This window comes from Brienomyrus brachyistius, chromosome 4 (genome assembly GCF_023856365.1).
Source record: "Brienomyrus brachyistius isolate T26 chromosome 4, BBRACH_0.4, whole genome shotgun sequence".
In the NCBI taxonomy this organism is placed as follows: domain Eukaryota; kingdom Metazoa; phylum Chordata; class Actinopteri; order Osteoglossiformes; family Mormyridae; genus Brienomyrus; species Brienomyrus brachyistius.
Genome location: NC_064536.1, coordinates 4,142,785 through 4,168,534, shown reverse-complemented (window position 1 = coordinate 4,168,534; position 25,750 = coordinate 4,142,785). Strand labels below are relative to the sequence as shown.

General features: G+C 41.0%; 4 protein-coding genes across 10 annotated transcripts; 1 reads left to right on the top strand and 3 right to left on the bottom strand.

Moving 5' to 3' along the window:
• Window positions 1–348: 348 nt before the first annotated feature.
• On the bottom strand, window positions 349–11,764 carry LOC125740610 (5-beta-cholestane-3-alpha,7-alpha-diol 12-alpha-hydroxylase-like). Its single transcript, XM_049012030.1, has 2 exons — window positions 11,703–11,764; window positions 349–6,818 (listed from the first exon to the last, which is right to left on the bottom strand). The coding sequence occupies exon 2, from the start codon at window positions 5,955–5,957 to the stop codon at window positions 4,422–4,424; it is 1,536 nt and encodes a 511-aa protein (XP_048867987.1). The 5' UTR covers window positions 5,958–6,818; window positions 11,703–11,764; the 3' UTR covers window positions 349–4,421.
• An 803-nt stretch (window positions 11,765–12,567) lies between these two features.
• LOC125740609 (5-beta-cholestane-3-alpha,7-alpha-diol 12-alpha-hydroxylase-like) lies at window positions 12,568–14,540 on the bottom strand. Its single transcript, XM_049012029.1, has one exon. The coding sequence runs from the start codon at window positions 14,357–14,359 to the stop codon at window positions 12,824–12,826; it is 1,536 nt and encodes a 511-aa protein (XP_048867986.1). The 5' UTR covers window positions 14,360–14,540; the 3' UTR covers window positions 12,568–12,823.
• Window positions 14,541–18,196: 3,656 nt separating this feature from the next.
• On the bottom strand, window positions 18,197–22,487 carry LOC125740617 (atypical chemokine receptor 2). Of its 7 annotated transcripts, XM_049012053.1 has the most exons (4): window positions 22,338–22,487; window positions 20,142–20,195; window positions 19,619–19,769; window positions 18,197–19,348 (listed from the first exon to the last, which is right to left on the bottom strand). In XM_049012053.1, the coding sequence occupies exons 1-4, from the start codon at window positions 22,397–22,399 to the stop codon at window positions 18,689–18,691; spliced, it is 927 nt and encodes a 308-aa protein (XP_048868010.1). In that variant the 5' UTR covers window positions 22,400–22,487; the 3' UTR covers window positions 18,197–18,688. The 7 variants fall into 7 exon arrangements, with proteins under 7 accessions (XP_048868010.1, XP_048868004.1, XP_048868007.1 ...); XM_049012047.1 differs by having other exon boundaries at window positions 18,197–19,769; XM_049012050.1 differs by having other exon boundaries at window positions 18,197–19,769; window positions 22,342–22,487.
• A 149-nt stretch (window positions 22,488–22,636) lies between these two features.
• Window positions 22,637–25,384, top strand: higd1a (HIG1 hypoxia inducible domain family, member 1A). Its single transcript, XM_049012065.1, has 4 exons — window positions 22,637–22,775; window positions 23,526–23,609; window positions 23,908–24,042; window positions 24,450–25,384. The coding sequence occupies exons 2-4, from the start codon at window positions 23,531–23,533 to the stop codon at window positions 24,521–24,523; spliced, it is 288 nt and encodes a 95-aa protein (XP_048868022.1). The 5' UTR covers window positions 22,637–22,775; window positions 23,526–23,530; the 3' UTR covers window positions 24,524–25,384.
• The last annotated feature ends 366 nt before the right edge of the window (window positions 25,385–25,750 follow it).

Below are 25,750 nucleotides of genomic sequence, written 5' to 3'. Positions count from 1 at the left end.
ACACATTTGCAGTAAGTGAATGTCAACAGGAAGTGCACACCACTGAAATGTCTGATTCTTCTTGACAAAGAGCACATTGGAAGTGGAGCAGATTCTCGAAGTGGAGGTTCCACAACGTCATCTGGCACTATTTGGGACAGTAGAAGTAAAAGCCCACTCACTCATCAGCACTGTCCCTCATTGGGGAAAAAAAACATTTGAGGTGTAGTTTGGTGCTGTTACTGTTCGTTTGTATTCTTCTTGTTACTTTAATTGTTACTTTGTAATGTTGCATTTATAATATAACTAGGTGTTTTTTCATTTTAATGAAATGTCTTCATTTGGTGTGTCACTTAAAATATTGTAAAATTCACTTTGGTCCTTTTTTATTTTTTAATTTGCATTTTTCTTCACTAGGAACAAAGTTGTACACAAAGATATTTAACAATACATGACATGCACTTATAATTTGGGATTTTTAAAATATGTCAGCAGAAAAGTATATGAAACATAATTTAAAAAGGACTCCCTTATTAAATGCAGACACACCAAAACATAAATTGCATATTAACAAATTCATGAGAAAAAGAACGTCCCACCATTGACAAACTGAGTAAAACTTTGGATTTCACATTTAAATTTTATTAAAATACATTTGGAATTAAGCTCTTAATTTTGTATTTATGACAAAGAAATGACAGATTAATAGACACATTAAAGTAATTTTCATTTGAAATTTACTAAACTGATTGCTAAATATTTTGTTACTTCATCTTGCACCCCAAAAGGAGAATGAGATGATGAGTGGAGAAGATGAAGCATATTTGAGAGCAAAGTGGATGTTACCACATGCTTTGAGTCTCACTTGCTGTTCTGTTTGATAGATTTCTTCAGTGAAACCTTCTTTTAGTTGAATGATGAGGCAGGTCCCTTAAGCTTAAGCAGTTTATTAAGACATAATGAAGATGTTGCAGAAAGATGTTTCACACGGCCGGTTCACTGTCTGTCTGTGTCTGTCTCTGCCCCCACTGAGGGAAGTAGGCCCTTTATCTCTGGTCTTTGTACAGATTCCTGGAGCCGGGGGGTCAGACGGCCTTGGTGAGAGTAAGTTGTATGAGAGGCAAAGAACATGATGATCGAGTAGCAAGAACAGAAAGAAATATAAAAATCAGAAATATGAAAGATATAAATGAACTAAATGAACATAATTAAATAACTGCTAATTAACAAGGGATATCTCTCAGTCCCCCCTATGATTCTATGGAAAACAAAACACATCGAATCATCATGAGTAATTAATCACAACAAGCAAATGACTGATCAGAATATAATTGTAAAAACTCTGCATAAAGCCTTGGATCTACACTAGGTTCTAAAAACCAAGTGAGGCACCTTGCAAAAAGGTAGCAAAATAAAATAATAAAAAAATAACCCCATATCCATTAATCAATCACAATTAATCAATCATAATCATCATCATCAGTTTAGGCAATCACGTTTCCATTAACATATTTGCACAGATTACCAGAAAAGCAAATGTAAAGCTTGACAATCCACAATATGTGTGTGTGTGTGTGTGTGTGTGTGTGTGTGTGTGTTGTTGATCTTCTGGTTTGTTAAAGTCTGTGACTTTGTCATCCAGCAGCGTAGGCTACTAAGTGAGAGGTTACTAGCACATCACCTTACTTGCATTAGATCTCAGGAACATAGTCTACTCTTTTGCAATGGCTGGCATGAATCCATATGCTTTTACCACACACTTTAACTGCTGCGTTTGTTGTTAACAGTGCCTGATATGGGCCCTCCCACTTAGCCTCAAGCGGTTCTTTCTGCGGTTTCTTGATCAGAAATCACTCACATGGTACCAGAGTGTGACCTCTGTCAATGGGCTCTTCCCACGAGTTGGAAACCAGTTGAAAGGCAGACTTAATGGCATTGGTGAGCTTAATGCAATAATCAACCAGGCTATCACTAGCAAGGTGAATGTCTGTCTTTTTTTAGATCTATGCTGTCGGGAAGATGCATTGGCCCTATGATGATCTCAAATGGGCTCAAACCAGTCTTTCTGTTGATTGTCACTCTGATGCTGCAGAGAATGATTGGCAGTGCCTGAGGCCATGGCACTCCTTCCTGATGATATTTGGACATAGATTTCTTCAGTGAAACCTTCTTTTAGTTGAATGATGAGGCAGGTTCCTTAAGCTTAAGCAGTTTATTAAGACATAATGAAGATGTTACAGATTGATGTTTCACACAGCCGGTTCAGTGTCTGTCTCTGCCCCCACTGAGGGAAGCAGGCCCTTTATCTCTGGTCTTCGTACAGATTCCTGGAGTCGGGGGGTCAGACAGCCTTGGTGAGAGTAAGTTGTATGAGAGGCAAAGAAGATGATGATCGAGTAGCAAGAACAGAAAGAAATATAAAAATAAGAAATATGAAAGATATAAATGAACTAAATGAACATAATTAAATAACTGCAAATTAACTAGGGATCGCCACTTGTCAGGGATCTCCACTAGTCATCTCCACTTGTCCAGATGACTGTGGGTGATGAGGGCAGTGGAATGACCATTCAATCCCCATGACTCAGCCGATCTCTTGACAGACTGCTCCGGTGAAATATGTTCCTTGGTCTGAGTCAGTCTGGCATGGAAGGCCCCCGCGTGGAATGTAGTCTTTGACCAGTGTCTTTGCAGTGCGAGTGGCTGTGGCTTTTCGGCAGTGAACCGCTTCCACTCACCTTGAGAATTTGTCCACAATGACAAGCACTTATGAATAACCGTGACTTTTCGGCAGAGTGATGTAGTCCACTGGAGTGGATGGAGAAAGGGGCCTGGCGGAGCAGGCGCTACAAGAGTTGGTGTCAGCATTCCTGGACCTGCATTATTCTTCTGACAGGTCAGACACTGTCTCACCACCTGCTGTGCTTGTGATCGGAATTGCGGGTTCCACCCTTGTTGACCAAACCAGGGTGACTTACTGAATGAATTTGGTGCGCTAGGTAGGGAAGTAGCGATGACGGGGCCACTGTTCTGGGTCCGTCTCCATATCTCCATACGTCTTCTCCGTGAAGTTTTGCACCTTTTCCCGTCAATGACCGTTTTTCGTCAGCAGGACTGTTGCTCTGCATATCCTTGATGTCATCAAGATGTTTGTTCATTGTTCTTAGCAGTTTACATTTCACATCAAAGCCTGTGTCACCCCCTCTCGCAGCTCTTTTAGCAGCTTAATCTGTGAGTGCGCTTCCTTGACTTTCCACTGTGTCAGTTTTCGTCTGAGCTTTGCATTTCAGGACTGCTATAGCTCAGCAGGAAGTTGGATAGCATCCAGTAATTCTTCAACCAATTGTCCATTTTTCACTGGTGTCCCAGCTGTCGTTAGGACACCACGTCGTCTCCACAGGAGTCCAAAATCATAGACAACTCCAAATGCGTATCTGGAATCTGTGTACATATTGGCTGCCGGATTTTTGCAAATGTGCATGCTTCGATTAGTGCTTTTAACTCAGCTTGTTGTGCCGATGTGTCTTTAAGCATACTGCCACTTGCAGTTACCTGCGTGTCTGTCATTACTGCCCATCCAGCACATCTCACACCCCCCTCGACCACTGAGGAACCATCGGTATACAACAGCAGGTTGGGATTATGCAATGCCGTTTCTTGAGTGTGGGCAGCTTCTTCCATCGCAGTTTCTATTTCCACAAAGTCGTGATCGATCTCTTCCATGCACTCTGGTAACAGGGTGGCAGGGTTGTTTGAACTAGCCAGTGATAACCGGCCGCATGTTGCCTGGACGGCTCTCAGGCATGGCAGGCCACCATGATCTTGACCATGATCCTGTTCGTCATGCCAACTGATAGATTTCTTCAGTGAAACCTCAGGTTCTTTTAGTTGAATGATGAGGCAGGTTCCTTAAGCTTAAGCAGTTTATTAAGACATAATGAAGATGTTACAGAAAGATGTTTCACACGGCCGGTTCACTGTCTGTCTGTGTCTGTCTCTGCCCCCACTGAGGGAAGCAGGCCCTTTATCTCTGGACTTTGTACAGATTCCTGGAGCCGGGGGGTCAGACAGCCTTGGTGAGAGTAAGTTGTATGAGAGGCAAAGAACATGATGATCGAGTAGCAAGGACAGTAAGAAATATAAAAATAAGAAATATGAAACATATAAATGAACTAAATGAACATAATTAAATAACTACAAATTAACTAGAGAGATCCCTCAGTCTCCCCTATGAGCTCCAGAACGTTTCAGAAAGGCTCAGTGATTTTGTATCTGGTGACTGGGGAGACCATGGAAGGAGTGTAACTTCATCCTGTAATTTATAAAGCCATTTTTAAAGCACTGCTGATGTAGTTGATAATAATTTGAAATACGGTTTTATTATATGAAGCTGACACTAGGCACACTACTAAGTGCTTTGAAATCTAGCGCAGTCCTTGGAGTTAAAAGCGTAACCTGTATCTGAACTGGATGTCTCGGCTTGGTTGAATTGACCCGAAACCCCAACGGCTGACGTCAAATGCGGGAATCTCCTCCTCGGGGTTTTTTAGCTCAAAATCGAAGTATGTGAGCATGAGGAAGACAAACTGCTTCAACTCATTGGTGGCAAAGAAACGACCTGGGCACATACTGACTCCAGCCCCCCAGGGCATGCTGTAGAATTTGACCTTCTTCCCATTCTTGTAAAAGTCCGTTTTTTTTGTCCCTTCAGGTGTCAGGAAGCGATTGTACTTGAAGGTCATTGGGTCAGGGTGGATCTCTGGGTCAATTTGCACAGCCGTGTAGGGGAAGAGGGCCAGACGGTCACCCTGGCGGATATTGTACTCACGCCCGTTGGCCATCTTGAGGGACATGTCTTTCTTCACGCCTCGGATGAGCATTGGGGCAGTCGTAAGTCGCAAGCTCTCTTCCACTGCGCTATCAAGGACGGGTGTCTGGAGCAGCATATCTCGTGTCAGGTTGATGAGGGGGCCTCCGGGCTTCACTGACTGCCCGGTCACTCTCAGAACCTCCTCCACTTCCTTGCGCACAGCTGTCATCGCATCTGCATGCTTCATGAGGAACATAAGTAACCAGAAAGACGCGGGTCCCGTGTTTCCCTGGGAAGTCCAAAGTAGTATGAACATGTACCGGTTCACCATCAATGGATCCATGCCAAGTTCTTCCCTCACCTGCTTACTGTCCATCACCCAGCCACTGACATTCTGCTTCGTATTTATGTTCTTGGTCGACAGTCTGCTCAAGAATAGCCTCCTCAACCTCTCAACCTCTCTTTTCTTCCAGGGAGGTAAGATCCTGTAGACTAAGCTAGGAAACATCTTGTCATACTTACGGAACTCATGAAACAGGTCATTGGACTGTACCCGGTCGAGCTCTCTGGCTTTCTCCATCATCTCTGAGGAGTTAGCTGCCTCATTACCAAACAGGGATAGGTAGGCACCCCGGAAGATAATGTTGTAACTGTAGTGAAACAGACCGTCCTCCTGCCAGGTGCTCTGACCATTCCCTTGTCCCAGACTGTGTAGCATCAGATTCTGCAGGTTGTTCATCATGGCCTGAGTCACGACCACCAGTCCGTCACCCATCAAGTGCTTATTGATAACTGCATGATTTACCTTGTGTTCATCCTCTAAGGTTTCGTAGCTGAAAACGATCTCCACCAGGTTCTTTGCAAACTCAGTGAAGTCCAAATTTGTCCTGGACTCTTTCACTATCGTCCCAAAGGAGAGAGGGTCCATGACAAATGTATAGTAGATCCCACCCATCTGTGCTGTAAAAATATCCCCATGCTTTTCCTTCATCCTCTGGAGAAATGTGGCAGTGTTCTTACGGAACTCCAACATGTGGCCCAACCAAGGAATCGGTCCCATGTCCAGCGGAGGCTCTCCGGAGCGCCGTCTGCGCAAGGCTCCCAGGAGGTACAGCACTCCTATCAGACAGGCCAGCAGTGTCAGGAGAATCGGCAACAGCATTGCCATCTTGCTCTGCTCACGACTCTCAGAGCTCTGCTGTGCCTGTGCTCAAGATGTTTTTCTGTGTAACAAAAGAATGCTCCTCCCACTGTGTTTCAAGAGCCCGCCCAGTCACCTTTACTGCAAGTTTTGGTTTTAGCCATCTGAGTGTAGCAAGTATCGTATGTGGAAATCCCTTCTGTATCTGATTTTTGGCTCACTGCAAGAATGTGAAATGTCACCTTCTAATAACAACTGAGTAAACCAGTAAATAAACAAAAGCACAAGCATAATTAACTTATAATCTATAATTTATTGCATCTGCAATGTCAATTTGTACTCCTGGAACATATATTAAATGAAAGCCATAAGGCTGCAACCTTATCACAAGACACATGTACAAACTATGGATCCTACCCAATCAGTGGGTTCCTCTGTCTTTTTGATCACGCCTAACTCCTCACCTGTTCAATCTTTCATGGAGAGCAATGGGCCCCGCAATCTCTGTGGGGCGTTTAGGACGTCATCTCTTAATTGAATGGCGTATGTGTAAGGCAGTACTCCCATCCCTTGAAAGACACTGGAGTACCTCTTCACTAGTATGTCATGAAATTGACTGATTACCCCCTGACCTGAAGCCGCTTGCCTCATTGATGGGCCTTGTGAAACAAGTCAGTACTATGTCCACACATGCATTGTCACACAGTAATGACTCATTCTATTGCACTATTGTACTATTGCAAAATTCAGCGTGTGTGTGTGTGATTTTTAACTAACCCGTCATGGATCCGGGCAGATTTGGGGCATGGGCGAGGCATGATGCAGGTCGAGAAAGAGGTGGACGACCCACTTGTGGCTCACAGGACAAATCAGGGTTTATTAATTTAACTAAAAAAAAAAGATAAGATAAGATAAGATAAGATAAGATAGCCTTTATTAGTCCCACGGGTGGGAAAATTGCGTTATACAGCAGCAAAGTGGACAGTGCAGCAGAAATAAGCAGAATGCAGAAAAAAAAAATCAGTAAATAACAGAAATAACAGAAAGCAATAAGAGTAGTATCAAACAGTAGAAAATAAGAAATATAAATAAAATACAATATATACAATACAATACAAATGGTATGTTCTTATTGTTTGTTGTGAAGTCTGGTGGCAGATGGAAGAAAAGACCTGCCTCTTTGTCGTACACCTTGGATGCAACAGTCTGTGGCTGTTTTTTTTTAAAAAACCACAAGAAACACTTACAAAAGAACCACAAGGAGTCAAAAGGAAATGAGGATAAACAAATTAATTACAAAATGGGGCAGGAAGGCAGGTAAACAGGTATGCAGGTAAACAATATCCAACACGCAAACTGTCACGCCCCGCTCGTACGATCCTCGTGTGTGCCACGCCCCCTGATTATCCACGTGTGCTTCCCCGATCTTGCCCAGCTGTGTCTGATTATTTTTGCCCAGTCTTGTCTATTTCAGTCCATGTCTTGCCCTGGTTTCCTGCCCATGCGTATAACCCGCTCACCAGCGATCATGACACAATGAACCACTGGGGAACTGAACTGAGGCAGCGACTTTAATACTAAAGGGAAGCGAGACTAGGGCTGCAGCTATCGATTATTTACGTAATCGAGCATTCTATCGATTATTCAATTGATTAATCGGATAAGAAATACCTTTGTCTTATTAAACAGCAATATTAAATATTCAAAAAAGAAAAAATACACTGGTCTCTTAAAATGAACAACTCATGGGTTTCCTTTTTAGGAACACTTAATTATTTTACTCCATACAACTACTGACAAAAGAACTAAACTTTTTTGGTTAATTTAATTTTTTTTTTTAAAGAAAACACTTTCGTAAATGCAAAAATAAGTAAAAAGAACATCAAATTACTGGAAAAAGGTATACATATCTTAAATTACTGCATAAATTAAAATGGCCTTCACTCTCTGTATTCTTGTACACTTATAGGAGGCATAGAAAAAGTTCTGACAGGATTGTATGTCCTGGATGAGGTAGGAATGGAGTGTGCATGTTCATCTGCGTGTTTAATTTGTATAGCTTTACTGTAGCCTTGCTGGTGGGGAAGAAAACGACGGTGAATGGGAACAGCTGAAAACACCGCTTTTCTTCACCTTTTAGCTTGTTGAACAGCTGATTTGATTATGGTATCTCGCCAGCTCTTTACCAGTAAAGGTCTAGTAGCGATTACAAGCACTGCTGTTGTTTTCCGTCACTCCAGCTGAGTTCACCACCTCTGTAACGGAACCGTCTCTTTGCTGTTAGTGTATAGACGGGCTCCAGCTTCTTCTTAACTGAACTACGACAGTATCATTTTTACGGCTGTTGTGTTATCAGTCTTCTTGTTGAGGGAAAATATGGGCTGCTTGGACTAAATCTCGTTATACTTTTTTATTCACACATACGTCCATAAATACGTTTCTATTGCAGGTTTATTTTAGCCGCGAATGTGAGTGAAGCGCTCGCGCGTACCTTATATTGGTTCCGCTCTGTGGTCTGGATGCATAGACTGGGTGCTTTCTGCTGAGATGTTGAATTATTGACGATGTGCTATTGTGGTAAGCTATTTCGGTTTTACAATGGACACACTACAGTATTTTCGCTTTTCTTTTGTTTGAAACTGTCCCAAACTTTAGACATTTTTCATCTTTTTCTCTGACCTTTCTCGGGATTTTCCTTGTCTTCCTCCATCGCGCCATCAAATCAAACCTGCTGCATATAATGCAGCGTCAGCACACTGTGCGATAGTAATAATCCTCCGAGTGAAACACGGTGATCACTAAGCAGTACATAGTCGTGCGGATTGCTCGAAGCAAAGAGGATTTTCTTGTAATCGAGTTACTCGATGAATTGTTGCAGTCCTAAACGAGACTAACACAGGACAGGTGAGACTCATTGACGACTAGTAAAACAGGCAACAGGTGAAATTAATGAACATGAAACTCAAACTAGGAAACAGAATCTAACAATGAGGTAACAGACGGTAAAATACAATCAAGGGCAAAAAAACTAAAATCGAATACAAATCAAAACACAGGGACTAGAAAACTGATAGACTTGAAACAATACATTACCACGTATTCAAATGGCATTCGCAATGGTGAAACGCGATTTAGACACATCCCCATCAGCGCCATAAAAGGGGGGATGTGCCCAGGTGGCTCATGCATACACATGAAAGTTGCTACATATTCAATGAAAGGAGACCAGAAATAGTGAGATGAGTTAGCTTTTTCTTATTTATCCAACTGAATGTACACAATTTAGTCATCTTCATGTAGCCAAGACTTTGGTGATCAGGTATCTGGGATCAAAATAAACTTCCACCATTGCTTACTATGTACTTTTATAATGTTTCTGCAATTGTTCCAAACTGCCTTTTGAAATGTCTATACTTTCATGTCAACTTTAAAACTTCACATAAATCTGACATATTTACAAAATAGACTAAGATTAAGATTAATTTAATGACAAAATATATAATAAATAATTTTCCATGGATTAAGTTTATGATATTGAATGAAATTTGTGATCATGCCCCAGTCAGTGAAAGTGTGTTCCCGACCCCTACACCCCATAGGGGTCTACAGGTTACATTTGTTTCAATACTATGTCCATTACATGCTTTCAAAGTTACTATTTTGTTGAAAATCTTTGGTTTGTTTTTCGGCAGTTTAAAATCAAGATTTGTCTTAGTTCCCGCATCTAACTTAAGAGAAACAATCATACCATTAACAAATAAATGTGCCTCTTCCATTCTGGAGCATCCCAATGAATAACGTCTCTGTATCTTCATAGGTGAGCTCTGGTCTGTAAATATTATGAACTGTTTTCTTTTTGATATTAATTTTGTCCTCCCTGAAACACATTTTTTGGCTAAGCGATTTCTGTTTTTTTACACTTTTGACACCATAGGTTGGACATTGCCCCGGGCCATGTTTACTCTCGCAGCGCTGTCAGTCGAACGCTGACACGTTTCTGGAGTCGGTGCGCCGCCTAGTGCCCGTTCTATTTAGCGCACCCACCGAAAGGTTTTCGAGTGCTCCTCCAGTCTTCTGGTGCGCATGACAAATTTTAATTTGTACATTAACCTGTCAATTACGGATGTGTCATGCACATTCAACTTTTGTCTACATATTTTTTTTTGTCTACTAAACGTTTAGTTTTGTGTAATTTTTCTTATAGAAGAGTGTTATTGCTTATTACGATTTTTTTTTAAATTATTATACTGATATAGAATTGTTCCAGTTATTTGCATGTGCGAGTCTCTTGGACAGAAAGCGACAATAAGGTTGGTGGGTATCGGGGGTCATTTTCTTTCCTTTCCAGATGGTGGATAATTTGTAGATTTCTCCTCGTGTATTCTGGTGATGAGTGATGTTAGAGTAGGGTGTTGATGAAATATTGGAACAGCTTGTGTTGCAAAACTGTGACATTTACCTTAGGAAAGATAGTTCATATGTGCTTAATGGTAAAATTTGGTTAAACATTTACTAATTTAAGAGTAGTAGGGTTTCATAGAGCTGCTGTGAAGCAGATGACAGGACAGCGAGACCTTGACCGAAACCTGGAACAAAGCTACCAGGCTGATATCTGGACAAGGTGACACCATAAAAAATTACCTTGAAGGACGTGTGCTGACCGTAAATGTCGCCATTACTTACCCCCTCTATGACATGAGAAATAAACCAAAAATCTGAGTTTTATTTTCTCTCTGAAACACACAATATGACTATTCCCAGATGATATCGTTGAAGATGAGTCCAGTTGCAATCTGATGCTGAACCTTGGTGTTTGTTTGTAAGCGATTGTGGAATATTGAGATAAACGGTGCAATCTTAAATTACTTCAGCACACAGTATATACCTTCGCCTGCTTCAGTGGCAATACTCCACTGTAAAACCTACATCTACAGCTCAATAATGAGTGAGAAAATCAGACTTTTTATCACTTTTCACACTATATGCTGTAATATAGCAATGATTTAGGATATGGATGAACTAGCACTGAAAGCATCCAATTCCATACAAAATGCACATAACAAGACTATCTCCTAGAGAAGAAAGTGCATAATTTCATTCACCCCGGGTGCTTTCATGTATATGTAGTGGGAGTTGAATGTTTTGTTTTGTCTGAAACTTTACATAAATCCTATATTCAAAACTGATTAATCTTAAACCTGGATCTTCGACTTGGTACACTGAAACACAGGAATGATAACATCCTGTCCAACATTAAGTACTGAGTATTTGTAACATTTCAAAAACTTATTAGGTGAGATTCAACTATTAATATAACATCGGTTGAGTGAGTAGTCAAATTCCATTGAATTATTCATTAGAATATGTAGGTATGTTCATGAATCGTTACATATATTCTATATACTGTGTATTTAGTAAACATCGACAATCAGCGAAACAGCTGAATTGTTGGATCTCGGCTAAGTTGTTGAAATGCTACAAATACTCCGTAGGCGGACTATCCACGCTGCAGTTTCTTAATTCATAGACATAAAACATTTCTCCTGCATGATGTGACACCAAGCAATATTTTGATTCCTAATAATGCGGCCCAAAATTTGGCCATTATAAAAAGATGTATGATTATGAAGATTATTCAAATATATAAACAGCAAATAGATACTGCAGATAAGATCTGATTGTGTTTTCAAGCATTCCGTAAGACTGAAGTCATCAAATGATTGTTTATTAACATTTACTGTATAACTCGGTTATTTGTCATGGGTGACTGACCTGTAACAGTGATGAAAATCCACTGGTCTTCCTCAATCAAGGAACCTATTAAATCTAGAGATACAGAAATAGCGCGTTCAAAGATTCCTCTCCTCACACTTGGCTCTTCTCTGAGTTTCCAAGCTGGTTGATGGGAGTGCGACCTGTTGGCTTCTATTTAAAGCCAAACAACACATGCAGGCTAGATGTCAAAGAATTCATTTTCAATTGTGATTCTACTAGGGTCTTTAAAAATGAACATACAATAAAAATCCACTTCAAGGGACCTGGCAAAGCAGTCTGTTATATCCAAAGTCCGTTTACTCATTTACTCATGCTATACCTCAGCAGACACACTTGTGGTATAGATTATTATATTGTACATGTAGTAATCCAACTTTACCTGGCCAGATGTGTGACTATTAATAATCCCGACTACGTATCTGCACTGGATATCACCGGCACTCCACACGCCTTGTAGGCGGAGCCTGCATGTCTGTTAAAGCCGAACTAAACTACAGCTAAAAGCGGCCCTGGGGACCAAATTGTTTGTCCGTTACAAGCGAAATTCCGTTATATGCGAGTTCACTATATCTGATGCTTTTTCTGCATGTTCTTAAAGGCGGACGACCAGAACCAGCGAACCTCGTGCTTTATAGACTATATTCCGTTATACTGTAAGCGAGTCCACTATAATGGGATTTTACTGTATTAGATTAGATTAGATTACATTAGATTAGATTAGATTCCGCTATATTGTCATCACACAAATTACTAGAACAAATTGTAGTTCAGCATCTAAGTACAAAATAGTACAAAAGAGCTAGGAACAGCTGGATAATATTCAGGCAGTCCATTGACTAAGTCTTTAAGTCAAATTTGTAGGTAAGGTAAGATAAGATAAGATGATCTTTATTGTCATTGTCACTTGACAACGAAATTGAGAAAATGCAGAAAAGGTAAACTGGAAAATAATAATACAGTACAAAATAAAAATAATTATTATGCAATAATAATGCTAGTAACTGCATACCGTACTGTAAAGTATGTCGATGTCGAGCAGGCCCAGAGTGACTGCTTAGCTATTACACTGGTCAGAAACAAACTACTAAGTGCTTTGAAATCTAGCGCAGTCCTTGGAGTTAAAAGCGTAACCTGTATCTGAACTGGATGTCTCGGCTTGGTTGAATTGACCCGAAACCCCAACGGCTGACGTCAAATGCGGGAATCTCCTCCTCGGGGTTTTTTAGCTCAAAATCGAAGTATGTGAGCATGAGGAAGACAAACTGCTTCAACTCATTGGTGGCAAAGAAACGACCTTGGCACATACTGACTCCAGCCCCCCAGGGCATGCTGTAGAACTTGACCTTCTTCCCATTCTTGTAAAAGTCCGTTTTTTTTGTCCCTTCAGGTGTCAGGAAGCGATCGTACTTGAAGGTCATTGGGTCAGGGTGGATCTCTGGGTCAATTTGCACAGCCGTGTAGGGGAAGAGGGCCAGACGGTCGCCCTGGCGGATATTGTACTCACGCCCGTTGGCCATCTTGAGGGACATGTCTTTCTTCACGCCTCGGATGAGCACTGGGGCAGTCGTAAGTCGCAAGCTCTCTTCCACTGCGCTATCAAGGACGGGTGTCTGGAGCAGCATATCTCGTGTCAGGTTGATGAGTGGGCCTCCGGGCTTCACTGACTGCCCGGTCACTCTCAGAACCTCCTCCACTTCTTTGCGCACAGCTGTCATCGCGTCTGGATGCTTCATGAGGAACAGGAGTAACCAGAAAGATGCGGGTCCTGTGTTTCCCTGGGAAGCCCAAAGTAGTATGAACATGAATCGGTTCACCATCGATGGATCCATGCCAAGTTCTTCCCTCACCTGCTTATTGTCCAGTACCCAGCCACTGACATTCTGCTTCGTATTTATGTTCTTGGTTGACAATCTGCTCCAAAATAGCCTCTTCAACCTCTCAACCTCTCTTTTGTCCCAGGGAGTTAGGGTCTTGTAGGCCAAGTTAGGAAACAGCTTGTCATATTTACGGAACTCATGAAACAGGTCATTGGACTGTACCCGGTCGAGCTCTCTGGCTTTCTCCATCATCTCTGAGGAGTTAGCTGCCTCATTACCAAACAGGGATAGGTAGCCAGCCCGGAAGACAATGTTGTAACTGTAGTGAAACAGACCGTCCTCCTGCCAGGTGCTCAGACCATTCCCTTGTCCCAGACTGTGTAGCATCAGATTCTGCAGGTTGTTCATCATGGCCTGAGTCACGACCACCAGTCCGTCACCCATCAAGTGCTTGTTGTTGACTGCATGATTCACCTTGTGTTCATCCTCGAAGGTTTTGTAGCCGAAAACGATCTCCACCAGGTTCTTTGCAAACTCAGAGAAGTCCAAATTTGTCCTGGACTCTTTCACTATCGTCCCAAAGGAAAGAGGGTCCATGACAAATGTAAAGTAGATCCCACCCATCTGTGCTGTAAAAATATCCCCATGCTTTTCCTTCATCCTCTGAAGAAATGTGGCAGTGTCCTTACGGAACTCCAACACGTGGCCCAACCAAGGAATCGGTCCCATGTCCAGCGGAGGCTCTCCGGAGCGCCGTCTGCGCAAGGCTCCCAGGAGGTACAGCACTCCTATCAGACAGGCCAGCAGTGTCAGGAGAATCGGCAACAGCATTGCCATCTTGCTCTGCTCACGACTCTCAGAGCTCTGCTGTGCCTGTGCTCAAGATGTTTTCTGTGTAACAAAAGAATGCTCCTCCCACTGTGTTTCAAGAGCCCGCCCAGTCACCTTTACTGCAAGTTTTGGTTTTAGCCATCTGAGTGTAGCAAGTATCGTATGTGGAAATCCCTTCTGTATCTGATTTTTGGCTCACTGCAAGAATGTGAAATGTCATGTCCTGTTCTTATGTGTATTACTTTGACTCACTATAACAGCTGAGTAAGCCAGTAAAATTACCAATGCGTAACGAGCACAAAGATTGATCGAGTACATATGGTTATCTGCTATTTATTACTGAAGTGACTAAAACTCACATGTAATAACAGTCATTTCTCGTAAGAGCTGAAAAAGGTGAAGATCTTCTTTGGAATGATTTGAATGAACAATCTAATTACAGAAGTAAATGGCTTTACTTTCTCTACAATATCCACGGCTGAATACTGCAGAAGTTTTCTCAAAGTTTTTTAAAAATTTTATTTATCTAAAAAACACTCTGACTTATTTCTGAAAACCATAAGGTGTTAAATACCAGCTCATGTCTGTTAACAGATTAAAGATGTTTCTTTCAGTGGATATACTGAAATATTTCTACTGAATTATTATTAATTATTATTATTTTACATTTTTAACAGGTGACATCATGATACTGTATCTGCGGCCAACCGAATTTTATAAGCTTTCTCAGGCAAATCTGTGACACAGTACCAGATAGTCAAGTGGATTGGAGATCATGGCTGTCATGCATTGGTCACAGGTCAGGTGACAGGTCTATGATCTCCTCCCTGTAGTTTCATTAATCTGTCCTATTAAACAGTTTGTTCCTGTTTGAATTCTGTCAGTGTGGGATGAGTCATGCACCTTCAGCTCTTTGCCTATGTTGTAATATACTAAACATTTTGTTTAGAATTCCAGATAAGATATCTCTAAGAGTATCATGATTTCTCAGTAGCTAATAGGACCAGTTGGTGCAACAGTAAACAGATGTAAATATGAAGACAAGTAAATGGCATGTTTGCGCAAGAGTGTCGAAGTTGGGGGGGGGTTATTTTCTTTTCTTTCCAAATGGTGGTTAATTTCTAGATTTCTCCTCATGTATTCTGGTGATGGGTGGTGTTAGAGTAGGGTGTTGATGAAATATTGGAACAGCATGTGTTGCAAAACTGTGACATTTACCTCAGGAAAGATAGTTCATACGTGCTTAACGGTAACATTTGTTAATTATTTACTCATATAAGAGTCACAGGGTGTAATCGACTTTTTTGGAAGGTACTTTGAACTACGGTTTCTGTTTTGAAGCAGATGACAGGACAGCGAGACTGAAACCTGCAACAAAGCTACCAGGCTGGTATCTGGATGAGGTGGCATCATACAAAAAATGACCTTGAAGGACGTGTGCCGACCGTAAACGTCACCATTACTTACCCCCTCCATGAAGTGAGAAATAAACCAAAAGTCTGAGTTTTATTTTCTCTTTGAAACACACAATATGACTGTTCCCAGATGATATCCTTCAAGGTGAGTCCAGTTGGAATCTGATGCTGAACCTTGGCGTTTGTTTGCAAGTGACTGTGGAATATTGAGATAAACGGCGCAATCCTAAATTACCTCAACACACCGGTTCTTCTCCAAGTGTCCAAGCTGATTTATGCAAGTGCAATCTGCTACAGGACTTCTTCTTCGTAAAAAACCACTCCTGGATACCAGATGTCAACAGGGTTGCCGATTGTCATGCATCTGTCATGACACTCCCAAGTCTTACAGAAGATCTGTATTATTCCGTTATTTACATAAAATTACTTACGCAAAAAGCATAGGGGTAGTTTGCAAACCCTTCAGACTATTTTATAAAACTGTTACATACATGTTATTAGTTCAAAAACTCGTGACCATAGGTGGAAGTTAGCAGGAGAACATTTTAAACTTTTTTACAGGGCGTGTGGAATAGTTTGTAATAGTCTTCCTGTTAGTGTAGCGCAAGCCAAATCCTTGGATTCCTTTAAATCAGAGCTAGACGAGATTTTAACAACTCTGAGCTATTAGTTAAGTTCTCCCCAATTGAGCTTGATGGGCCGAATGGCCTCCTCTCGTTTGTAAATTTCTCATATTCTGTCTCTCACACACACACTCACGTGCGTGCCTCTGAACGCTTGTCAGAACAGAGTGAGCACAGCACGCGGCTGTGGGGCTGCTACTACTTATTGCTTGCTATTGCTAATTACTGGGAGTTTCTCAAACGATGGATGTTAGAAAGGAACCCAGGAGGGGCTGATGAAGTCAGACTGCTAAAACAGGTCAGTATTTTATTCATTATGCATTTTGGCCATAAAACTCCCGGTCTGAAAACAGAAATCCCACCTCACTCTGAAGTGCCGGGAATCTCCCACAAATTGACAACAGCTCCCTAATACCCGCAAATGATGTGTAATTTGTTCCGCTGTTCAACAGTGGAAAATAAGCCGGCTAGAAGTTTTACTGCTGCCACCTAGCGCCCAAATTTCACCGCCACTCTCTAGCCCCAGTCAGAAATTCCGACCCCACCCCATTCGGCAAGCCAAGCACTGGCCAGTAACCCTGGTCCCCTGGATGCCCCTCATCTACCTCCCTGAAATCAACATCCCTAAGGAGGGGTGTCTGTGAAATTTTGTCCCACTCTGTGTCTGCACACAATATTTTGTGAGCATCAGAAAGTAGAGCATACATTCATTATTACAAACTATTGTATTTAACCTGAATTTTTAATATAACAGGCTTTATGGCAGTCTGTAAGTCGGACGTTCTTTACCCTGGGACTGCCTGTGTACATGTGTAATAAATACACAGAAAAGCAAAGGGTGTACATGGTGTGGTTTGTATGAATACAGTATATTCCATAATTATACACTATGAAGATTAACGGTGGCGTTGACAGTTCGGCGGGGAGACCCGAAAGCTGTGGAGAAGACGCTGCTGCTCATGTCCCTGTATATACATATGAGTACATATTTTAGCTAATATTTGCTTCTTGTTTTCCTAAGGCGTGTGCACCTCCCGAATATATACATGAGTGTGATTGCATATCAGAATCAGAGTCACATATTCATGTACTTTTACAATGAAGGAATTTACTTTGGGGTATCATGAAAATCAAGCAGAGACGATCAAGATTTCAGCATGAATTATATATATATATATATATATATATATATATATATATATATATATATATATATATATATATATATATATTGCTAAGGATTAAACCGAGCAAGTGGTGTGACGTCCTTGGATAGACATGGTGGTTCATGTATTACGCCTCAGATGAAGAGGACACAGTGCCTCAGGCTGTCCGGAAACGGCTTATACTGTACGAGGTCTCAGCCTGAGTGCATCCAGAGGATCAGACAGAGAGGAAGAGAGAATTTGATGACAGTCGGGGAACAGCGGGAAGGAAGGGCAGCCAACATGCGCACGCACACGCACGATGAGGGGGGAAACCAGAGCGTGCGAAGGAAACTGGAGTCACCCGGCAAGTATGACACGGGATTGCCCTGTATTGAAAAACAAACTGTGGCGAACACAGAGCAAATGCACGCAAACGTAGGCAGCACAGGCAAACACCATTCAGACAGACCAGGAGCGAGCATTTGACCCCCAGACTGTGACCTGAACTTTTTACCCCTGTCTGTAATGTATTATTGTTTTGAGTAACTTTTCCCAAAACTGCTACGCTATGAGTCACCATCCCGTCCCCAACCCCCTTGGCATCTTCTAAAAGGAACAGAAAGGCTGCAGAATCTGGCGTTACATGCCATGCGATGATTCACTGCCCTCCAAACCAGGATGAATTTATTTGTCATTATTTGGAGTATATGTACATTAAAAGTGCATTGAAAATAACTGCATACAACTGCAGACAAACAGCACAAAGAAAAGTACAACAGCACAGAGGTTCCACTGGCATTCCAAAGTTTCCATTCTCGTTTCTCCGCACTTTCTATCCACACTCACATTCCAGTACAAATATTTTTAACAAAAACAATACCAGTGAAACATTTCAGCATGCAGTATTTCTTATTACAGTGAAGGCAAGGCATTCTGTAACTCTAAAATGCATATAGCACACATGGCGTATACGTAACATAGCTGCAAATGTGATATTTAGTATACATACTGTGTACATACTGTGTATACAGTAGCTACTGATTCATGTGGATATACTTTGCATGCTGTTAATGATGTTTCATGTAATAATAAAAACATGAGAAACACTGCAAGTAAATAATATGTATACAAATGGCCTTTAACTGCAGTTTAGTCACAGGTGAGGTGTTGTACTCTAGTGAGCTCTATCCCAGTGTTCTGTAAAGACAATGGACTCGTGCTTCGCGAAGCCTCCAGTGAATTCTCTCTCCCTTTCTGGCAGATTGTCTTCAGCGCGTTACTTATGTTCCTTCGGACCCTTTGGTTTACAGACGCATACAAAATGGGATTGAGGCAGGCATGGATGAAAGCGAGACTCTCTGTGCCTTGCATTGCAAAATCGAGGTTGTGGCTCGTGGCACAGTCGGAAATCACGTGCAGATCTTGTAAGGCGTGTAAGAAGAGGACGACGCTGTAAGGGAACCACAGCACGAAGAACACCGCTACGAGAAGGAGGGCCAGCTTCAGGAGCGTCGACCTTTTACCGGAGTGTGACTGAAGCAAAACGCAAAAGCTGCGCGTGTAGAAGAACACCATCGCCAGGAATGGAATGAGAAAGCCAGAGACGATGAGCAGGAACCTCAGGGCTATTTTGTGGTGTGACACTGCCCCCTCACCAAAACGGAGAACACAGCGCTTCTGCCCTTCAATCTCCTCCACCTCCACGAAGATCACACTGGGCAGGGTGGCCAGCAGGGAGAGAATCCACACCAGGGCGCATGCCCTGAGCCTCCGGGGAGGTACAGCGAGGGCGGGGCTACCCCAGACTATCTGCAGGTAAGCATCCAGGCTCACACATGTTATGAAGAATATACTACTGTACAAGTTCAAGGTGTAAACCATAGTGATAACTTTGCAGCCAATTAGACCGAAGATCCAATGTTTCACGATGTAAATGGTCCAGAAGGGCAGAGTTAATGCAAACAAGGTGTCAGAGACAGCCATATTTAGGAGAAATATAGACAAAGTCTTTTTCTGCTTAGTAGACCTGATCAAAAAAATGATTAGAAATACATTTCCCACAATGCCAAGTATACTTACGACTGAATAAAGGATGGGCAGAAAAACTTTCCCAAATGCCCTGACATGCGTCTTTTCACACGGTGCAAAAAGATGGCTGTAATCATCGGTATAGTAGCCATCATAATTGTAATCCAAATCTTGGCTGGCGTTCATCATATATGGATTCTCACTGCAGAAAAAAATAAGAAACATATTTGTCCAGCGTTCATGTTCTATACCTTAGAGACAAGTCAAAAACCCTCATATAATTACTTACTAAACAGAAAAAGTGATGAATACGAGAGGTAATGTGACTCTAAAGGAAAGAATTATCTTAATTACACGAAAAAATACATTTTTTAATTAATCCCAGTGTTCACTCAGTATTTATTTCATATGACCCAATCTGTATGCTAACAAAGCCACACCTTCTAGTTTTCAAATGTTTCAAATGTAATGGAAAATATTTCAATTTAATTTATGGTAAAGACTTAGGAAATAATTCTGTTAACTTTTCAAATGAATGTCATCTGGAAACTAATGAAATCAGGAAAAGACTTACCATTCGAATTCAACCTCGTGTCTCCTCAGATCTTTCCTGTGGAATGCTATTTTGCTTGCCCAGAGAAAAATGAAGACACCTCCCTTCAGACTAGACTCATCGGGGAGGGGTGGTTGCAGTACATTCTAAATTTTTAATGTAGCTTCCTACTTTTTCAACCACTATATCCTTTGTCATTTGATTTTACGAACTATACATATTCTGTATGCAAAGTCACAGTAGAGACATGGATATCCTGGCATATTCAGGGGGCCCTGCACCTTACATATATGGCACCCTCCCCCCCCCGCAAGGTAGGATTTTGTCACAGGGCCCAGAATTTTTAACTACGCCACAGCCAGTATAATACACCTCTTGCACGTTTATTTATCATATATAAAGTTAGAATTTCTGCAATTTAAAAAAAAAAACGAGGGATGCCTTTTCTCTCACTAGGTTTGTTATGGGTGGACTGCAGAGCTTTCGAAAACATCGGAAACTCCTTCTCATGTTCCAGGACTCGCTAGCATGTCATCTGTTTGCCACCTAGTGGCAAAAATACGTATCGCAGTTTTAATCCAGTTGTTATTGTAAAATTAACTGGAATCTAGTCAGATTAATTAAAGACATATGTAAAATGATAATGAAGTAATATACACTCTAAACCGGAAAGTGATTCGGGATACATATAGTGTAGTGTTTCCGCAGGTAACATTTCTCCGTGGCGGCCTGTCACGGCAAAACATTAATACAACCAATCAATCATCTAATCAAGGGGTAGACAATCGTGTCCAGTTTTTCCTAATTTATTCAGTTCATTGATATCAGTGGGGAGTACACAACATCCGTTACTCACTTCTGTCAACAAACCTAAATTACACTGAGTCTCGTCAGAATTAAGCCACGTGCAATGCAGTTAGACTGAGTCACATCACAGTTAAACCGCATGCAGTGCAGTTAGACTGAGTCACATCGCAATTAAGCTGGGTGCAGTGCGGTTAAACTGAGCCTCATCACAGTTAAGCCGCGTGCAGTGCAGTTAAGGCTAGTATTACGTTGTCTGAGTGAAACACTGGAAACGGGCAAACTGTTGAAGTCTTAATTCAGCAACCTCTAAAAAACGTAGTTATAACTGTCACTGAAAAATAACCACCCTTATATTGATTCATATATTAGTAAGTGTTTATTTACCTCCATAGACAGGGAGGGAACTATATACATATATACTGTATATATATATATATATATATATATATATATATATATATATATATATATATATATATATATATATATATATATACATATATACACATACAATATATACAAGTGTTCTGATATCTGGAATTTTGTCAGTCGTATCACCCTCTTCGTATCACCCTCCTTATTGACACAATCCCCTTCGTAAACTGTTTAAAATTTTAAATTAATTGGTTATGTGACTCATTAGTTAGCCTAATCTAGCCCATTTTTATTCGGGTGAATATTTAGCTTCAAATTTTATTTTTAGATCTCCAAAAAATGACCGAGTGACCTCATAGCTGGCTACGGCTCTAGTTTTGGCAAATAACGGGAAAAACACCTCGCATTACACCGCAGTAGACGATTAAGGGAGACGGACAGCAAGTAGCGCTTGGGGTCATCCATCCATTTTCCAAAAGGCTTATCCTACTGGGTCGCTGGGCACACTCACACAATTTATTCACACAGGCACATCTATGGGCAATTTAGTAACTCCAATCAGCCTCATTTTTTTGGACTGTGAGGACCCGGAGGAAACCCCATGACGACATGGGGAGAACATGCAAACTCCACACACGGGCGGAGACTCGAACCCGGGTCCCAGAAGTGTGAGGCAACAGTGCTAACCACTGCACCACCATGCCGCCCCCCGCTTGGGGTCAATAAGATTAATTTCCCTTAAGTTTGTCGGATGACTACGTTATCTGCTGTCCCACCGAGTAGAAATCACCCCCGAGAAAAAAACTTAAACTGCGTTGCATAATTGTCGGACAGGTTAGAGTTCAAACAACGATTTAAATCAGACGCACACGGATCTAATTTTCATGCTTCCATCACGTCACATCATGTGATTTTTTTTCTCTCCCTCTAGAAGCCCGTAAATTTTGGTATCCAAAGCGTAGCAGATCCATATTTACAGCCTAAAATGTGCAGTTACAACAATGAACAAATGTTACAAAATAAAATTCAATATACCTACGTCGAAAAGGGGTGGGGGGTGGTTTGTGATGTTTCCTTAAACGCGTGTGCCCGGCCATTTTTCCCCAACCGCTACTCCGTAAATCACGTGCTCAACAACCTTGTTGCATTCTGGGAAATGGTGTTTAACACAATATTGCTCTTGTTTGTAACAAATACATTAAAATATGCAATAGAAGTACATGAACGATAGTTTATGAAAGAATAGAAAGCAATCGTTTACTGAAATATGAATTTTTAAATGGTCGTTATTGACAGTCAGACGTGAAACTGCAATACATTGGAATGACATGACATTTACGTATTTATGACGCAAAAGGAAGTTGCATGTGAGTTACATTCGGTATCGAAGAAGAAGGTAAATTTACCGGCGTAGTTTCATCATTGCCCGTGAAATCGTCTGGAAAGCCGACTTTTCTCGTACTATAAAAAGAGGTAAGATGCTCCTTCGCTTTTGTGTATTTTACTTCTTAATGTAAAACAAGTAGTATACGTGGGTTTAGCCATGTATTTATTTAAATCTGATTCATATTATACATATACCATGTTCGTATGAATATAGGTCATAAACTGCCAGACATTGTTAAAATATAGATATTAACGCAGGTTAGGGTGTTGATCACATAAATCAGTTTCACATAAATCATATTTTGCTTGCGATCTGTCCGGTTTTGCGCTTGACCTTCGCTGCCGGCGGTTCCGCTAGGCTGTAGGTGACTTACTCAATAAGACGATAAGTTCATTTTCATGTCATCCGGAACGTATGCCATCGGTTTTTCTGATAAATGAGAATATTAGAATTTACTTAGGACGTGTCTTTATTATTTCTAATGTCTCTCTACATTTGTAAGGAAATACAAATGTTGGGATGATGAAATAACTCATATCATTTACGTTAGCCTGTTAAGCTCCTAAATAACATTTATTTATTATAAATCAACACTAAAAGTCCTAAATTAGATTCTTGCCCTAATATGCCTGTATTAACTGGTTGTATTTTCAGATGTATCTATTGTCAATGTAATGTAAGCTTTCATCTTCCAGTCCTGAACTCTGGATTGTTGCGTGGCGCATATAAAACATGCGTATGCTCGCGGAAGTTTGTTAACATCTGATTTGCATGCGAGTATACGGAAATGTGCCAGTTTAATTTTCAGTAATATAACAACGATTGTCTTTTATTAGTCATCATGTCTGCCATTGAGACCTACGATGAGTCAGAGTCAAAGTTTCTGAGAAAGGCGAAGGAGAGCCCCTTTGTCCCCATTGGTTTGTATGCACATTATACCTATTCTTATTATCATTTAGTCTGCCAAGCCCAGGGCACCTTAAAGTAAATGTTAGCAGTGTAGTTATAAACCGTAAAGGCTACTATTCATATCCATGTGTGACATGAGGTATTAGATGTAGAATATTATATTAGATCGTGTAAATTTGGAGAAATGTATTTTTCGTATGTTGTTTGAATAGCCGAACGAAGCTTGCGAGCCTTGATTTTGGGCTTTGGTGGGGAAATGAGTATTTGTCCTATAAAGAATTCTCTGTGTTTTCCTACTCTGTACATCAGGAATGGCAGGGTTTGCATCAATCGTGGCCTACGGCCTCTATAAGCTGAAGACCAGAGGGAACACGAAGATGTCTGTGCACCTCATCCATATGCGGGTAGCCGCTCAGGGATTTGTAGTGGGAGCAATGACCCTTGGTAAGATCCTGACCCCCCTCCTTGTGGTGTGGGCTCAGAATGGGGTTATAGTGAATGCATTTCAATGCACGGTGTCATCCATACATGGCACTAATATCTACGACACAGACCTTAAAATCCTCATTCCGTTAAACCAATTTGACTTGTTAACTTATTTAAGGTGCAATTACTGAAACGAATGAAAATTGGCACATTTATTAGTGTTAAGTTAAAATCCCTCATTTGATGAGCTGCTGTTATAGTAGGTCGGATGTCAGTGAAGATCTGTTATAACTTATAACCTAAAGCTACTGTAGAAATAGCCAGTAACTGCATTTCCTCTGGTTTGTCAAACAACTGAAAAACTGTATATGATGGTAAGATTAATGGTGAGTTGCTATAGCTGACATAACTTTCTCTTTTCACAGGAGTTGTTTACTCAATGTGCAAAGAGTACTTTGCAAAACCAAGTCAGCAAGGAAAAGCACAGCTGGACAAATAATTTGTTAGTGGACACTACTGTAATGCATATACATACATCGTATAACAATAAAAATTTACAAGTATGTATATATGAAATGTAGTCGGCTTAAGGAGTATAGAGTATTTATAAAAGGCAGTTCTTTTATGAAGAGAATAATGACCCATTCTCTGTTCTTGCAGTACCTTATATAATATTTGAGGTGATAAAACAAGTAATTAAAACAACCTGATGTGGTCCATCGTAACATGTTACAACCCAACACATGTTTAAACCCATTTTATACATTTCATGTCCATTTATACCGGAAAGCTTACTGAGTATGAAATGGGTCGCTGTTTAAACGATACAGTGACATAGAATCAAGATTAAAAGACAAAATTTGGAGAGCCCTGGGAACACCATTCTCTCTCTCTCTCTCTCTCTCTCTCTCTCATATATATATATATATATATATATCTCACTGTACACTATTTCAGATCTCTGCCCATTACAGGATTTTCTGCATATGGTGATGCCCGGCAGCCAATGATCATACAGTTAGATATGAACTGGTCATTTTATCCAAAGTTCTGTTTGCATAAACCAGGATTTTACACTTTTTTTTATCTAATCTGAAAGGAGCAGCATGACACCATTTGTACCATGCATGACTACCGTTTGTAGTGTAATTATATATATGTGTGTGTGTGTGTGTATCGGTCCCGCGGTGAGAAATTTTTAGTTCATTATCAGGTGAGTTTTACGAGACGGGAGAACAGTTTACTTAAGAATCCAGTGCAACAAACGGAGGGCAATTTATTCTCTTTATAAAATTGTAAAATGTATTAATGTAGATCACTTGAGTGTTTTTAAACTGAAAATAAAACTTTTTATTTTTAACATTTTGTGTGGTCTTTGATTTGTACATTACTGGTATGTCTCTGGGGTGGCATGGTGGTGCAGTGGTTAGCACTTGCCTCACACCTATGGAACCCCATGTCGTCATGGGGTTTCCTCCGGGTTCTCCGGTTTCCCCCCACAGTCCAAAAACATGCTGAGGCTAATTGGAGTTGCTAAATTGCCCATAGGAGTGCATGAGTGACTGAATGGTGTGTGAGTGTGCCCTGCGATGGGTTGGCCCCCCATCCTGGGATGTTCCCTGCCTCGTGCCCATTGCTTCCAGGATAGGCACCGGACCCCCCACGACCCAGTAGGATAAGCGGTTTGGAAAATGGATGGATGGTATCTTTCTTTGCAAGTGTTAAT

Excerpts from the sequence above, each read along its gene's own strand:
- LOC125740610 (XM_049012030.1), bottom strand. The coding sequence starts at position 5,957 with ATGGCAATGCTGTTGCCGATTCTCCTGACACTGCTGGCCTGTCTGATA.
- LOC125740609 (XM_049012029.1), bottom strand. The coding sequence starts at position 14,359 with ATGGCAATGCTGTTGCCGATTCTCCTGACACTGCTGGCCTGTCTGATA.
- LOC125740617 (XM_049012047.1), bottom strand. The coding sequence starts at position 22,399 with ATGGCCGGGCACACGCGTTTAAGGAAACATCACAAACCACCCCCCACC. Across the intron at positions 20,196-22,337 it reads CCCACCCCTTTTCGACGTAG|CAAAATAGCATTCCACAGGA; the intron begins GTATATTGAATT and ends TCTCTGGGCAAG. Across the intron at positions 19,770-20,141 it reads CACGAGGTTGAATTCGAATG|TGAGAATCCATATATGATGA; the intron begins GTAAGTCTTTTC and ends TTTTTTCTGCAG.
- higd1a (XM_049012065.1), top strand. The coding sequence starts at position 23,531 with ATGTCTGCCATTGAGACCTACGATGAGTCAGAGTCAAAGTTTCTGAGA. Across the intron at positions 23,610-23,907 it reads GAGCCCCTTTGTCCCCATTG|GAATGGCAGGGTTTGCATCA; the intron begins GTTTGTATGCAC and ends TCTGTACATCAG. Across the intron at positions 24,043-24,449 it reads AGTGGGAGCAATGACCCTTG|GAGTTGTTTACTCAATGTGC; the intron begins GTAAGATCCTGA and ends CTCTTTTCACAG.